Genomic DNA, 17,900 nt, shown 5'->3' with positions numbered 1-17,900 from the left:
AATAAAAACGCTCTCGCTACTTTCTGAAGCCTCTACTCGCAGCGACACTTGTGGCAATCACCCCATGACGGGGATAAACAGCTAACACGCTCTTTACATGTCTGGAAACGCGCCCGCCGTCTCGCTGACAGCGTGAGCGGCACAGATATGTTAAGGCGCACCGTTTATCATTCTTGTCTCGTTACCTGACACATTCAGGTCTCTCGGAAACCACCTTTCCGTCAGACGGCGATCGCTGAGCGTCTGTTGAGCGACCAACAACGGATTTGTGTAACCCTTTATTCTATAATTGGAATATGATGCACGATGTAAACGTATGATTTGAAAGACACAACATGCACAACGAACTAGTATCTAAAAAAGGGCATTTTTTAAATCTATGATATTTGAATCTATGATCTCTCCAATCGTGGGTCGCAGAGCGGTCGTTCAGTAGTCGGAGCCTCTAGAAGAAGGGTGTATTGGTTCACATGGCATCACGTCTTACTAATCGTCTCCACGAAACGACAACAACGATTACAGGATTAGCGACAGGTGGGCATTGTTGGCGAAGGTTATAACTTTTTGTGTCTGCGTCCTTGTCTGATATGTTGGACATGTTAAGTCGCAGATTGCATCTGTCACTTGTAGGGGGTTAGCGAAGATTGAGGGGGCTGTTCCTCTATCGCGATGGCGGCGGCAGGTCCCCCCGTGCCCGCAGGGCTCCGACGGCTGACCGGTGCTCCGGAGGAGGCATTCCTGAGATGGTACGGTCAGATGCACCAATCTCAGCTGCAGCACCGTCACAACTGGGCACATGTACAGGTGCCTTCAACAGTCGTCAACCCGAGCAATACTTAAGGCTAGGTTTACACACGCATTTGCTCCGACACACTCGGAGCTCCGGGTGTACTTGGAAACGCGTGTGTAAACAGGGCCTTAGTGCTCAACAAGTAAGTTGTAAGTTGAACGCGGTAACATATATATCTAGAGACTTTTCTAATACCTGAAACGACCCGATTGAACGTACAAGGATCCCACGCAAACTTTCACCCCGTTGAGTGTTTTGGGTGATACATGTATGAGTATGGATACCATTCTATGTTCACAGATTTAGTGGGACTTCAATCATGTAATCTGTATCTTTGTTATATTTTTTCTGACTCTTCTTGACCTCAATGACCTTCATGTCCTCATGACCCCATTGAAAAGCGGCCTGCAGGCCGACTCCAGTTTGCCATGAATAAACTTTAAACAAAAATGTTCACCTCACGTCTTTGCACAACGAAATATTCCTACAGTCCAAACAACGCATTGTCACAACGACTCTTGTTTCACGTTGAGTATGTTTCACACCTCCACGACATAGCCAGTTGAGCACGTTGTCAGTATATGTCGGACAACGAAAAGTTTAATTTCAATCACATTTGTTTACTGACGTGGAGGTTTGCGGGTGACATAAAACTCTTTGTGGACTGAGAAGCTAGAAGTTGTGCAATCCTTGGCAATATCGCCTTTAACTTTCTTAGATGTTCCGTCAATTTTAAGTAGGTTTGCATCATTGTTTCAATAAATGTGTCAATCGGTCATATTAAGTGTGTTAATTCAGATTGCAACAAGTCGACACGGTAGCAGCAAAAAACGTTGTGTGACCGTCTTCGGGCCACTGTGACACGTCGAGTAGTCGTCAATATTTCCTGAAGTTGATTTTTTGTCCAATCTAGTCACATAGGACTTTCGTAGCCAAAAAAGTGCTATGCGCATGCGCACGCTATGTGCAGTCATCCAGGTGTTTCGAGATCCGCTCCGTTCGATTGACGCACGACACGTCACTACAAATATCGACTTTGATACCTGTGCGCACCTGTACGCACCTGTACGTATTTGTGCATAGCTGGCCGTGGTACAACACGCATAGGACTCGTCCCAGGCACTTTGTCCGACCAGGCAACACACCAGGGACTTGACCGCCGCCACTTCTACTTCGATTCAGCCCGCTGAATTCTCCAGGTAACGACATTTATTTGTTTAAATTGACAGAAGCTGATTTTTACTCTCCTCCTGTAGTGTTTTTGCACTGTGTTGTAGAGCCCCTTCCTAATCATATCAATCGGGTGTGAAGATACCGTATATTTCCCCCTCCGCAACCAAGTCTCGAGATATGTACGAATGCACGTACTTTACAACATCACAAAAGTATACTGTGTTCTGATCGCGCAAAGTTCTGATTCTGTCAGATTTTTTCCCAGTTTTCGATTTTTTATTGGTTACAATACAGGCTGTAAGGCTCTGTGAGTTCTCTAACGTCGCGTTGTCCAGTTTCTGGCCCAAACCGCGTGGAGATGAAGGAATTCTAATTGTCTGAGCAGTAAACATTGACCAGAAACATGCGCGGCTGGACCGACACGCGCTGAAGTGTGTGGCCACCTGTAACAATTATCCCTCTGTTGTTGCAAAGTTGTTGTTACAATTATCCCTGTCACAATTATCCTAACGTACGTACTCCGGCAGGTGGACTGAACATCTTCACATGCACCAGTAGATATGGAGTAATAATGAATGCCACCGTTCAAACTTTGTCCGCTTCATATAAGGAAGGCTGGTTATACAAAAAAACTGTATCTTAACTAACATTGTGTCTGGAAATCTGAGCAAGATCTATTGAAAACATATATATCTGTATATAAACGTGCACTGAAAGACAGAACACTTGAAATTTCATTGTCTTTTTTGTTGCGGCACATCGTTATCCAGTCGTTTCAGGGCCTTTGGATAATCTTGCCAGGTTGTTTGTTTGGATATTTCTGCGCTCGACTTCTCCACACCCTTCAAATGTTGGTTCAATTTGTAACGCTTCGTATTTGAACGCGGAATCGGTTTTTGGAAAGTCGGTTGCTAGTTTATTTCAGATTAAAAACTTCGCGAGAGAAACGAAACTTTAAAAAGCAGAATGTAATTTTAGTGTTAAACTTCGCGTTATGCTTGATGACGTATCATAACTTCCTCAGACCACCTTTGAGCTTCTTTGCTACGCGTCTTGGTTTTGGAAACACGGCAGACTAGAAGACAAGAAAAGTGCCTGAGGAAATATTCTACACAAAGTCTTCTTCGCTCTGACAAGTCTAGAGAATGTATCGAAATAAATCTGGACATGTTCTACTTGATGTAGACCTCAGTTACACCGTTTGTTTTATTTGTGCATTTTTGTAAAGCTGGACAATTAACGTTTAAGTTGCATTTTCATTTTTCTCGACGTTTCTACTATGTTGGATAAGTACGTATTTCTACTATGTTGGGTAAGACCGTATTTCTATTACTGAGAGACGTAAAAGAAGAAAAGAAAAAGAAATGCTCTCCTAGCTCGTCTAACGCACGTCTGGTAGGACGTTTATGCCAACATATGTTATTTTTCGTTGAAGAAAGGTTTATTGCTTTTGTTTTGCAGCTAAAAGCAGAAGTTTATGTTATTCAGAAAATACAAATTTGAAAGAAGAACTACCCACCGTACGTAGGACATGGTCTACTAGATAAGTCATGTTCTGAAGGAACACGTGTCAATAATGGTCTGTCTTTCTTCAACAGGTATGGAGACAGAGAAGCTGAGCAGCAGCAACCACATGTCTCTTCCGGAGGTCGGTGTCTTCCTGACGCCTCCGTCTACACCGGCCGTCAAGCAGGAACCGCCTGCGGGCCCGGGTACCGACTGCCCCCGAGGGGAGGACGGGCTCGTGCCGGTCCCTGCTCACCAGCCGTGCCGCCAGGGGAAGCCCTGCCACCACGGGTCCACGGGACCTCCGCCGGAGAGCCTACAGTACCAGGACGAGGTGTGCGACGTCTACTACAGCCCGGAGCGCGCGGAGTCCCCGCCGTCAGTGTTCGCCTTCCCGTCACCGGAGAGTACCAGTCCTCACCCCGACTACCCTGCCCAGCCCGCCATGCTGCCCGAGCCTTACTACCCCGGCCAGGACCCGTCCCCGACTCCTGACACCATGCCGCTGACCGAGCAACAACCGCTGACGCCTCGCTACATGACGGAAAATTCTAGCTTTGAGCCAGCGGAAACACAACTGAGCCCCGTACCCGACTCCGACACAACGCAGATGACCGTGTATGAGGTCTACTCCAACGGCGACTTCAGGCCCTGGGACCAAAGCGGCGGTATTGGTGAAGTGGGAACAACAGGTGTGTTCGGGAACGTTAACTACCAGGACGCTTCCATGTCACCTGTGCCCGTGGAGACGACATCGCCGGCCCAGTCTCCGCCCTGCACCGTCCCCCCGGTCCCGTGCTACCCCGCTACCTACACGGTTCAGTCCGCGGGACACTCCCCGCCAGTGGTGCCGTCCCCTCAAGGGAGCGCGCCCGCTCACTTCTCCCATGATTGTGGAAGCCCTGACCCCGGCCAGACGTTTGACTTCCCCGCGCCCTATGCCGTTCCACATGAGGCGAACGTGGAGGCCCTCAGGCACCGGGAGGCCATGGGCATGCCCCCGCCAGTCGGACCGAAGCAGCCCGATCTGTCCGAGCAGCAGCTCGATCGGTTCCTCCGGCAGACCCGGCGGGAGTTGTCCGACCTGCTGTCGCCCGACGACCCGAGCGCTGACCGTCGGCAGACCGGGATGCCCTGCCACGCTCCCGGGATGGAGAGGCCCGCCTCCCCGCGACAGCACGTGCCGCAGCCCGGCCTTACGGACAGGGACTTCCCGCGACAACATGCATCACAGCCCGGAATAACGGATAGGGACCCTGTCTTCTCGAGACAACACACTCCACAGCCCGGCCTCACGGACAGAGACTTTCCAGTACAACATGCTCCACAGCCCGGCCTCACAGACAGGGATTTCCCGAGACAACATGCACCTCAGCTGAGCCTTACGGACAGAGACCCTGTCTTCCCGCGACAGCATGTGCCACAGCCGGGCCTTACGGACAGAGACTTTCCAGGACAACATGCACCACAACCGGGCCTCACGGACAGGGACTTCCCGCGACAACATGCACCGCAGTCATGCCTCACGGACAGAGACTCTGTCTTCCCGCGACAGCATGTGCCACAGCCAGGCCTTTCGGACAGGGACTTGGAGGAAGTGCAGACTCTGATCATGCAGGAAGTCAGCCGGGACATCGAAGTCGCCTTCAAAGTGGTGCAGGTACCCAGAGGTGAGCAGCTCGCTTTTAGATCAGACTTTTATATGTACCAAAAAAGTACAATCAAACCTGTACAAGAGGACCACTCAGAAGTCACTACATCAGGCGGGATTCTTAATACTTGCGTCGATTGAAAAATTATCTAGGAGATCACCAAAAAGTGGTCACAATGGCCAGGTGGTCTTTATGTTGAGGTGGTCACTTGGACAGGTTTGACTGTATATCAATAGCCAGGTGGCCCTTACGTAGAGGTGATCACTTGTACAGGTTTGAATGTATATAAATAGTTATATCAATGGTCAGGTGGTTCTTATGTAGAGGTGGTTACTAGTACAGGTTTTAATGCATGCCAATGGCCAAGTGGTCTTTATTTCAAGGGCGTCACTTGTACAGGTTTGACTGTGATGAAAAACGGAAACAGAGAGAAGCATTGAAGAAAACGAAACAGGGAGATGTTGGTGTCAAATATTTTATGTCTTTTGTGTCTTTACAAGTTCTATTTCTTTGCGATGCCGCAGTTTAAAATAATAGAGATACAACACATATGTTTACATTTACACCGTCATCACTAATGTTTCTATAGCTATTAGTTCGTTGCTTTTGGTCAGATGGAAAACCATACAGTGTTGTCGTATCTTATAAGTTTCGGATGTTAATCAACGCATTTTTGTTCGAAATGTGGCATCAGTGCAAGTCATGCAGGGTAAGAGACGGATAGAACCGTTACAATGACGGTCACACAGTTGACGAGCCTGGGTCGTTGACGAGCCTGGGTCGTACTTGTCGATCGCTAAACGGTCGCCCCATTTCAAAATCGACAGACTTCTTGTATTCCTGCTGACCCCCGTACGTGGTCTCCCCCCGATGTAGCCCGGTGGCTGCGCTAAATGGCTGACCAGTACCGCCTGCCGAACGTGTATGTATGCGTGTATGTTTGTGCACTGCTTATGTCTTCTTGTACGCCCGCAGACCCCCGTACGTGGTCTCTCCCCCGACGTAGCCAGGTGGCTGCGCTGGACGGCTGACCGCCTGCCGAACGTGTACGTGTATGTGCAAGTCTGCGTGTATGTTTTTGCACCGCTTATGTCTTCTTGTACGCCCGCAGACCCCCGTACGTGGTCTCCCCCTGACGTCGCCCGGTGGCTGCAGTGGACGGCCGACCAGTACCGCCTGCCCAACGTGTACCTGGAGTGCTTCCCGCTGGACGGGGCGCAGCTGTGCGACCTGGCGGAGCGGGAGTTCATCTACCGGGCCCCCGAGTCCGGGCAGATCCTCTACGCGCTGCTGGAGATATGGAAGTCAGGCATGACCAACGGTGAGGACAGCTTTGTCTTTCATTCTTTCTTTCTAGTTTCCTCAAGTTTCTTCGAAGACGCCGCCGACGCACAGACAATACAGACAAACAAACCCTCACAAACACTAAACTTTTTTGAACTTCCTTACTTACTGGTTCTTGACCCCTTTCGTACATTTTGAACTGTTTTCTGAAGTGTTTTTCGAGCTTAGAGCTATATTAATGTGCGCAGTACCATATTCTAGTGCAGAACTAGACGGACTGATAGTAGTAGAGGTAGTTTTTTCGTCCATTTCTCTATTTCGTTTCAGCTATTTTACTCCCTTCTTTGCACTGTCTCACAGCCTCTTCGGCTCCCTGATTTTGTTGATCAGTGTTGTAGTAAATGTTGTTTATGTTACTCATATACAATTCAAACTCTACTACTGGATCAATTATGGACATTACTTCCGGAAGTTTTGAGTGACATCCATCACTCATCTTCAGCGTCACTAGAATGTTTTTAATGTTAGTTTTGTCCGTGCCATCGCTTTGCTGAAGTTTTTGTTTTCTTTTTTATACATTACTCAGAATTCAACCCAAGCCTAAAGCCTAGGCCAACTTGGCGGGCTACTCAAAAAAAACTATTTGATTTTGATCTGCAAGTAAACAGGCTGGAAACGGTTCTAAGGTTTTAACTGACTTCTTTTATCATTTGTGTTTGATATTAGGAGGGCCAGGTGCTCGGAGCACAGTATGTACCATCAACAAGAAACCGAGTGAGTATTTTTCATCGAGCTGTCCATCATAGTGATGTAGATCAACATTGTCATCAAATTTTTGCACAATGCTGAACTTAGAATGTGAATATTATCCTTTGTAGGATATAACGTTACAAATACATTATGGGCAGCAATTTCTGGTATTCATAACTTGTGATTCAACTTGTTTGAAAATTCATCATTCAAACAGAGAACAGCGTTGTTCTTTTTTTCGAACCAAGCAGATTTTCACGCTGACCTGTTGGATATTGATGTATGATACTGAGCTCGCATTGCATGGTTTATTTGACGCTCATGTATTTGGTAGCGGCGACAGATGTCAAGTCAGTATTTGTAATTTTTGTGTGAATATTTCTGAGGGAAACCTCATTGTTAGAGTCTACAAACACGATGTCTTGATTAATCATCATTTTGTGTCAACCCTACAGTGACCTTCTCAAACCAGTACGTACCAAACTGTGTGTCTTATCCCGTACAAGACGCCACACCGCCCCCAACGGAAAAAGGTGAGATAAACAAAATGCTAATACACATGCCACGGAATCTCCAGGAGCAAGCAATACTTTTATATCACCTCCTATTTGATCGTTTAGTTGTTATCTTGTTAGTGAATCGTGGACGCCTCACATTCTTCAATGAATCTCTGTTATTGCATTGGTAAGCTGTTTGGAGAAAGTGAATCATGTTCATCAAAACATTGTTATTTTCTTATTTTCAAAGAATGTACTTTAGATAGCGCAACAAATCGGGGAAATCGGGGAAACTTTTACGAGGACAGACTTCCAACAGAGAGGGTACCCACATATTCACTGTTTTTCTTGGTGATATTACAGATGCAATAGGAATTTTCTGTCAGCTTCTCTCACAGAGACATCATTAAAGATAACGCGTTTTCCAGACGTAATTATGACGACGACGCCATGTTGACAGTATACTGGGCACAAAGCGCTGAAAATGGCGGCATATTTACCGTAAACTCTGAATGTTTAGGCCGTGCAAGTAAACGTCAATCCGTGCGAAGCAGCGCTTCATATAATGACATTCAATCAAGGCCAGCGTTGTATCATGCTTAAGTTGTATTCTTCAAGGTATTGAAACAGAGCGCAATGCAATGCCGGATCAAGTGGATCTTCATATGAAGGCGCGTTTTAGTCTAAAATGCGTCCCTAGTGTGTTTTGGAGTGTTTGTACAACGAATATGAAAGTAATATAAGATCTGCGCACCTTGAAATGATTAAACAATGTTCATACATGACTACTTTACCCCTGTAACTACCGCTTAATCATGATCAACGACTAGAGAGTCTCTCAGCACAACAATTGTCAGGTGACTGTCCAATAAGACCAAGATGGTCGCGTGTTCCATAGTGCAGACACTTTAACAAAGATTCATGTAATGCACCTATCGCAACAGGGGGTGTCTAGCGCTATCCATATGTTAAGACGGAATAAAAAGCAAGAAAATCGTTTGTTTTACGTTCAGTTGGACGTCAAAAAACTCCAATATCACAAACAACGTAAAAGCCAGTAGAATCACTCGGCTCCCGGCCGGGGCCCTGCCGATGCTTGCACGATTGGGTTACGGCTTGGACCCGAGCGGATTCTGAGTCCGAAGTAGAATCAACCAGCTGTGGTTCGGTCAAGCCCCAATATAAACCGGCATCACAGGAAGTCTACAAAAAAGTAACAATAAATGGTTGGAAATGTGACTGACTAATACATGTACTACAGCGCAATGGAAAACCGAACCCAGCACTTGCACATTGTTTATCGTTCACGTAGAATAACTAGATCTATATATAATATACAAAAAATGTATGAGACTGGGAGATGTTGGCTTGTGCCTCCGTACACAGTGTTTTTTTACTTTATCAAAAGTTATAGCTTCTTCACCCGAGGAATTCGATGGAAAGGTCAACTTGTTGTGACCACAAACGTATCGATTTGTTTTGATGGGAGAACTGTTATGATTTAATCTATGTTGGTAAACTTTCCGCCTGCCTTCAGTGGGCAATTACAGAGAACAGGTGGGCGATCAATCAATAAGAAAGGTCAAAAAGCTTTAACGGCGTGTGCAGTATAAACACACAGCAGCAGAAAAGCAAAACCTCTTTCTATGGTTATTAAAGATGAAAGAAATACAGGCAGAGGGAGGGGGCTGTAGTAATGCACTTTATTTCTATTATTGGCAAGCTATGCTTATGCATGCGCAATCCTCTGCGTCGTTGTTTCCGTTGTTGGGGCGGAAAAAAAGGAAAACAACAGTATTCTTTATAAGCCTTATTACTCTTTTTATATTCGTGAAATGCTACAAATGATGAAGAAAGCACAGACACTTGGTAGTCATATCCTGTATCTGTATCGTATGGCGGCCGATAAAACCACCCATCGGCGTAACACAAAGGCTTTGCAGGCTTTGGGCTGCATTTCAAGCACGATGTTTCATGAATATTATGTGTAAAATGCTGAGTGTGAAATTTGGTTTCTAATGTTATAACGACACACATGTGGTACTCCATACGTTAGACGATAAGATTTCAGAATTGCACAATGACGAACAATGGGAGCACCAGCGAAGTAAGCACGAAAAAGAGGAATAAATAACAAATAGAATTCTTGAGCTATCTCTCAGTATCTTTTTTGAGAGGGTAAGATTTATCAGAGGGTACAACGTCAGACAATCAGACAATGGAGTTATTTCTCCTGCAGTATAATTTGACAGCTGACCTCGCGTAAGATCCGGGATCGGCAGCATTGTTGTGTTATTTCTGGTCACGTTAAACAAAATCTGGCCTTTTGATGCCCGTCTTATTGCTATTTCCATCAGCCCAATAACGGAATATGCATAATATATGCATGAATGGTACAGATAACAGACATGAGTTGTTCAGATTGTTACATGGTTAGATTTTCCTCGCTACCCTGCACTTTGACGGGAACAATATGAAAGTTCCATTGTCCCTAAGTAACTATTATGCTGACTTGCTGAGATATTTTTGTTCTTTTTTTTTTGTCCAGATTTTATTTGACTAACAAAATACACCCCGTACCGAAAACTGTGATTTTTTGTGTTATAATTTTTCTTCATTTGTTAATGATTATAATTGCTGTAGGCAACAACCTCAAGCAGTCAACTCATGGGGTATTTTCAGTGTAACTTTAGTCAACTAAATTTGCACATAGAGCCCGGTTTGAAAAAAATAAAATGCATCTTTGTATTGTTGCCAAAGTTTCATTCTTTTCAGCCTTTCCTGATAAATCCCGCTGATATGTGTACGTGTCACATTCCCTGGCAATTCCATGTCCTTTCAACCACCTTAGAATTCCATCAAGCATTGCGTATGTGCAAAGATACACTTAATTGCCCTTTTCTTCATTTTTGTATCATTTATTGGATTGCCACAATACAATAAAAGTGGAGCGATATAAGATCAATTGTTGGATCAATCATATCTTAATTGAGAAAGGATACCATTGTTATAACAAAATATTAATAAGAGAGTATGACACATATGACCTTTTTGTCTTTATGCTTGGATGCGGTCTTTCTTTCTGTGTTTTCCCAACATCAGTGCACCTGCTGCTGCGGTGTGTACTAAATCTTCCCTTTTTTTGTCTTCCCTACAGCAGTTCATCTATGGCAGTTTTTATCTATTTCTTTATTCCTTTTTCGCCGTTTCTTGATTTCTGTCCTCGATACAGCAGTTCATCTATGGCAGTTTTGTTCATTTATTTACTTATTTCTCCTTTTGTTTGGTTTTGTCTTCCATACAGCAGCTCACCTATGGCAGTTTTCATTTATTTTCTCTTTTTGTTGATACCTTTCCTCGATACAGCAGTTCATCTATGACAGTTTTTGTTGATTTATTTATTTTCTCCTTTTGTTCGGTTTTGTCCTTCTTACAGCAGTGCATCTATGGCAGTTTCTGCGCGAGCTTCTCTCCCAGCCAGAGGCGTACAGCCGGTTTATACGCTGGATGGACAGAGGAAAAGGTGCAGTTTTTGTTTGTTTGTTTGTTTGTTTTTCCAGAGTACAAAATATTACAAAATATATCAAGTAGATAAGGTAACGAAACGACGTACTCAAGTCATATGATTCGTATACTCCCAGTTACTTGTTGAGTATGAAAAAATAGTAAAAAAACAATAAAACATTTGAATAATGACGCGTAGATTGATAGAGTAGCAGAAAAGGGCTCATAGTTGATGCGATGTCTGCCATTCACATTGTACTCTGTTCATTCATTCATTCATTCGTTCGTTCGTTTGTTCACACACTTACTTACGCACTCACTCATGCATTCATTCACTCACTCGCCCTGGATATTAATATCTTTGATTATTTGATCTGCCATGGATGGTATACACTGCTTGCATCCCTGAATCTGTTGACAACTTTTCTCTTATAGAAAGTATCGTGCAGAAAGAAATTTATAAGTCGGCGAAGGAGGCTAGGTTCCCAGTTTTTGTGTACCAAATGCTAACGACTTACTTAGACTTAATCCTCCCTAGTGGCATATCGGGCTGCAAGCTTCCTCCATTCAGTACGCCAATGCTAACGAATCACTTTTGATTCATTAAGCGACATTTGCTGATCGAGCTGGATCAAGCCCCAGAACAGGCTACCTTGAACTTCAAGAATTAAAGCCTGTTTTGTCAACAGTTTCCATTTCTTCTATTGTCGCTGGTCACTAGAACGAGCTCCGCTCCGCCAGACACCGGGCCCTGTCTGTAGATAAATCACTGGGGTATCGGGTGTGAAATCTCGGCCCTGTCGGGTAATTTACGGTGGTGACCCTTTATCTCCAGGGTTCCCACAGAGTGACACTATCTGTCAGGTGTGTGACGTCACCGCAGGTATGAGGTATGTGTGTGTGTGTGGGGGGGGGTTTCTGCTGACGATTTCTTTTTTTTGTTCCGCACAACCGGTAAACACCAGAGTCGAACCAAACAAACGCGTTGGCGGACTGAGAACATTGTAGGAATTGGCCAGAATAGCCAGAATCGACTGGTCATAGGAGTACAGATTTGTCCACCCAAGGTTTAAAAGGGAAGCTCTCTTTTCAAGCAACCCGCAGTTCTGCACAGTAAGAGCAAACTGTGTCAGACCGGACTGTAAGGTTTGATCTAATCACACTGGATCGACCCATACTCTTTTGGATAAGTGTGGTGTATTCTTTAACATACTCGATGAGTTGTCCCATCCAAGAGGATGTCTCTACTCAAAGCTAGGTACTCATTTTTACCTGAGAAGAGTGAGAAAATAGTTGTAAACCTCTTTTTTTTAATAACACAACATTGGGACCTAGTAGGGATTCGAACCCAGAACATTTAGATTCTTAGTCAACAATCCTAACCACAAGATCACCTTGACACCTTAAGAGCATGGAGGAGTACGATTAGTCGACTTTCTCCAAAGTAGAATGGCTGATCAGGACCCTCCATGTTACCCGTCTGTGCATGACAGTCACAAATACCCACGCAGTGTTTACAGGGAAGCTTTATTGACACAACAAAAAGTACAGCGACTTTCGTACGGTCCAGTACAAACCAGAAAATGGAAATATAAATCTTAGAATTCTACTTACTGAGCAATACTTATTACTTACTTACAATTACTCTCCGACAAACTTGGCAAAAGCTATTAAGATCATGCATAACTTTTAGACAGTCAACTGAATTCGTTGCTGAAAAGAAAAGAAAAGAAAAAAATGGTATCAGGTTGCTATCTGAAAATGATCGATCATGCTATACTGAGGAAGGTAGCCGAAAGATTACCGAAATGTCGGCCGATAAGATTTAGTTCTGAAGCTAAGAGCCTGTTTAATAAACTCCCAACTGGTGATAACTTCAATGATGAAAAAATCGGGAACAAAGGTAGTTCCTTGTGATCACGGATCCATTAAGACCTGAGTCAGCTGAGGTGACTCAATCGCACACGGACATTATGTCGCACTGTAGGGTTGGAACTACAGTAGAAATGTCCACTCAAGGGACCGGCCGATACAACCTGGTCTATGTGGAAAGGTGGTCACTACAGACAGGATTCTTGATTCTTGTGTCAATGGGAAAAATTGTCTAAGGGATATCCAAAAATGTTTGTGGGCTTAAAAAGTGGTATTCAAGACCGTAGAAAAAATAACTATCGGTCACCAAAACATCTCAGGCTGGTCTAAAGGCCAGCAATCGAAACCTTATGGCCTACTGTATACTGTATATTGCCTTTTTAGTCTTTTTAGGCTCCTATTTTGAATACGCAGTATAGCCTGTGCATGTTGATATCAATTGTCCATCGTTCACGTTCGCAACTACTCAATATTTCATACCCGTGTGACGCCCGTCGGACATGTTCTATTTTCTAAGCTGTTACAGTCAAACCTGTACAAGTGTCCACCACTACATAAGGACCACCTGGCCATTGATATACAGTCAAACCTGTACTAGTGTCCACCATTACATAAGGACCACCTGGCCATTGATATACAGTCAAATCTGTATATGTGTCCACCACTACATAAGGACCACCTGGCCATTGATATACAGTCAAACCTGTACAAGTGACCACCTCTACATGAGGACCACCTGGCCATTGATATACAGTCAAACCTGTGTAAGTGACCACCTCTACATAAGGACCACCTTTTTTCGGTGGTCGCTTACTTTTTCCCATGGGCACAGGTATTGAGAATCCTGTCTTCAGTGACCACCCGTCCACATAGACCAGATCTTATCTGTGCCCTGAGTAGTCTTGTTGGTCAGTTTTGTCTGTATATGTCTCTCCTACCTGCCATGTTCCCGTGTGACTGGAGGAACGTGACCACGCGCTGCTTCAGTTCCCACGAGATCTTGAAAGGAAGAGTTGTTTCCGGAAGTGGGATTCGTGTCTGAGAGTGTCGGACTTTCGTAGACGTCTTACGCCTTGTCCGCCCTCGGTCTGCCACCACAAACGACCACAATCGGATATGCAGTGTACATGGGGCAAGGCCCTTACATGAAGTTCTGTGTGTGTTGTCTATGCAATCATTTATAGAGTACACGCAGTAAATCCTAAGTATTTACCTGTTCTTTTTCAAGTTATCACACTCGAATGACATTTCTTGCCCCGGTGCAGAAGGCCCAGGTCGCCCCATACAATATCGTTCGCTCGCGCAACCGGTGCTAAATCCACCACAGCGAACATGTTCGGCCCGTCCTTCTAGTTTAAGAAATTAAGAAAGGCCACGTTTGTAGGATCCTGGTCCTTAACTTCGTGGGAGGAGTGTAGGAGTTCTTAAGTCAACTCTACACTATTTTTCACGACATCTTCTTGAGTCGCTTCACACACACACACACACACACACACACACACACACGCACGCACGCACGCACACACACACACACACACACACACACACACACACACACACACACACACGCACATACATAAACATACACACACACACACACACATACATACATACACACATACACACTCATACATAAACACACATACACACGCGCGCGCACGCACACACACACATACACACACACACACACATATCGTGACACACACACACACACACACACTCATACATAAACACACACACACACACACACACACTCATACATAAACACACACACACACACACACACTCATACATAAACACACACACACACACACACACACACACACTCACTGTCTTGATGCCAAAGACTGACCATGGCCTCTGTTAGCACTTGACATAACCCGTTCTCTTCCATTTAATTCCAGGCATCTTTAAAATCGAGGACTCTGTGCAGGTAGCCAGACTGTGGGGCATCCGGAAGTCTCGCCCCGCCATGAACTACGACAAGTTGTCCCGCTCCATCCGGCAGTACTACAAGAAAGGCATCATCCGAAAACCCGACCAGGCGCAGAGGCTGGTCTACCAGTTTGTCAAGAACTAGACACGACGTTTGGTTAGGCCGCTTTTCCACTGTGAACAATGTGCGTTTGATTGAATTCTATAGGGAGAAAGGCCCCCACTGTATCGTGCATAAGAGAATTGTGACATAATGCACGTACACGTGAGGCCATCTTTCCACTTTACGGCCATTCCTGAGCGACTGTGCAGCGACGAAAATTGCACTTGGGTGACCCTTGATTTCATCATTGAATATGATGCAAGGTGAAAAAGTATGATTTAAAACATAACAAAACACACAAAAATTCGTTCTTTGTCCATGACGTTTGTTGAGCGATCTGGAAAACCTTTGGTCGCTCAGAGTTCGTAGCGTGGTTGCAGTCTCCAGCGGAAATGGGGAGTTAGAGAGACTTAAATGTGACGAAGGTGCAATGTTACATGGTCTATACCATGCAAAATGAAATTTTCATTCGACTTTATTATAGTTGTTTTGTAAGTCTGCCACAATGTACAAATCCAATGTACTAAGCAAACGCCTGTAGAATACATACAGTATGAACCCAGTGACAAAGGTGCAATTTTACGTAGTCTATACCATGCAAAATGAAAGTTTCACTCAGCTTTGTTTTAGTTGTTTTGTAATTTCTGCCACAAGCTATAAATCCACTGCAGTAAGCAAACACTAGTAGAGCACTTACAGTATGGACCCAGAGGCTATTTTGACAAAGCTATACTTAAATCGGTCGCACAAGGCGACTTGTTTATACACTCATTTCATTTCTTTTCAAGTTGAGTCACAATATTTATCTTCATCAGCAGGTGCAAAACAATTTTTTAGAATGTTGAAATGTTGAATGCGGTGATCAAGAACGCATGACCACAATTCAGAAGCTTATAACAAATGGCTCGTAACCAAAGTAGACATAGCTTTGTGATTTGTTTTTTTTATCAGAACAAAATTTTCGAATCATTTCTCTTTTAGTATGGATGGAGGGAATAAGGGAGATTCGTCGATGAAGATTAGACATCCAGGTAATAAGATATACCAAAAAAGAAATTACTCAAACAACTGGATATGATTTTGGAAACGGTCAGACGTTTTAAGTAGCATCCACTACTTTTCGTCAGTGACTGTGAGCAAGATCAGTTGAACAGCAGGTTTATAACCACGAATTATGAATTGATATGCAAATAAGGAGAAGACAATTTTTTAGATAGTCCAATTAGACAACTCAAGACAAGGTTGAAGTAAAAGGGGACAATAGCTTCTATTGTTTCAATTCATAGTTCGTGGTTATAAACCTGCTGTTCAACTGATCTTGCTCACAGTCACTGACGAAAAGTAGTGGATGCTACTTGAAACGTCTGACCGTTTCCAAAATCATATCCAGTTGTTTGAGTAATTGCTTTTTTGGTGAATAAGGAAGATTATTTGACAAATTTTAATGGTCACAGAAATAGTTCAATTTTGTACCCACAGAGTATGTTTTCTTGCTTTTGTGAACCCATATATGTATAGCCATAACAAAGATGAAATATCAGCCATGTTTATATTGGAAGGGACATCAAGGTATACCAGGTGATAGCTGTTTGTTTATCCAAGATGATGAAAATGTCGGATAGCGTAAAATAGCCGTTGTTGCTATGGCAACAATCTAGTGCCGAGCGTCAGACAGTAGTGTATGGTAGAACCGTGTGCGTCAGTTTGTGCGCATGAGGTGAGACGACAATTATAAAGTGTTTGTACGGCGGACGATGTTTGTTGTCGGCAACATTCTGGTCGATCAATAAAAGGTCACATCTTGTGTCTAAACAGCAGACGTGTTTTTATTTCATTGGCAACCACTGAATGTGTTCCTCTAGTTCTAACGTTACCCCTACAGAGACTGCCATTCTCGTATAGGGCTGTTTAGCCATAGTCGATGCTGTAGGGCTGTTGTGAATTAGGATTTTACCATGGTCAATACTGATCGACGGAGGCCATATATATACCCCTACAAAAATCGAACTCTATTTTTTGTGACTGTAGTTTCATTGGGATAGGATAAAGCCCTATTTCATCTGGTGAAGGAAATTCAAAGGACGTTTTGATTTTCGGTGTCCTACACAATGCACTTCGTGCAAAATTGTCCCGGGTGTTTCTTGCAAAAATGATTTAAAAATGAATTAAGGCAGCATATCTGTCGATCAGACTCAAACATTGACGGTCTGTGACGACTGAAATGATGCCTTTCGGACTAGGGCACTGCAAACATCAACTTACACCAAATGGCACGGATAGTTTTTAGGTAGAAACTTTCCTACAGACCCGATTGGCACAACGGTACAGAGGGAGCGAGGGGTATAACCTAGCGGATCTGATTAGCATTACAACTAGACGTTTTCTTGGTCCATCGACTGACCGCAGAAAAATAATGAACATTGTGTGACTATTAGAAAACCAAAACCAAACACACATGGTCATGTACTTGCAGTTCATAAATTGCTGTTCGGAGTAGCCTGTTATAAATGAAAGGTACATTGCCCGACTGTGATATTAAATAATGTGAGCAACTATCGTCTGAAATAAAATGGCTGCCACGAAAAGTTCCTTTGTGGTACCGTCAACATTCCGTGCTAAATTCAGGAAGCCAGCGGCTACGTATTTTGCAAAATTCAGCAGGCCGGCTTTGTTTTACGCTACATTCAACTAACCATTACGCCGTGCATAGAATGCATCAATTACACTCTACTTTTAATTTGAGCGATCCGGCTACGAATTACGTGGGTAATTTCGTCTTCCACTGCCTCAAAAGAAGAAGCCAAACCTAACATATTATATAACTAGATCGATGT

General features: G+C 44.0%; 1 protein-coding gene across 1 annotated transcript; it reads left to right on the top strand.

The window, feature by feature from the left end:
- Positions 1-1,848: 1,848 nt before the first annotated feature.
- Positions 1,849-16,112, top strand: LOC136427071 (uncharacterized). Its single transcript, XM_066415788.1, has 7 exons — positions 1,849-1,989; positions 3,562-5,129; positions 6,097-6,442; positions 7,132-7,179; positions 7,611-7,688; positions 11,089-11,175; positions 14,933-16,112. The coding sequence occupies exons 2-7, from the start codon at positions 3,564-3,566 to the stop codon at positions 15,106-15,108; spliced, it is 2,301 nt and encodes a 766-aa protein (XP_066271885.1). The 5' UTR covers positions 1,849-1,989; positions 3,562-3,563; the 3' UTR covers positions 15,109-16,112.
- Positions 16,113-17,900: the final 1,788 nt, after the last annotated feature.

This window comes from Branchiostoma lanceolatum, chromosome 2 (assembly GCF_035083965.1).
Source record: "Branchiostoma lanceolatum isolate klBraLanc5 chromosome 2, klBraLanc5.hap2, whole genome shotgun sequence".
Lineage (NCBI taxonomy): Eukaryota > Metazoa > Chordata > Leptocardii > Amphioxiformes > Branchiostomatidae > Branchiostoma > Branchiostoma lanceolatum.
This window is presented reverse-complemented; position numbering and strand designations above follow the sequence as displayed.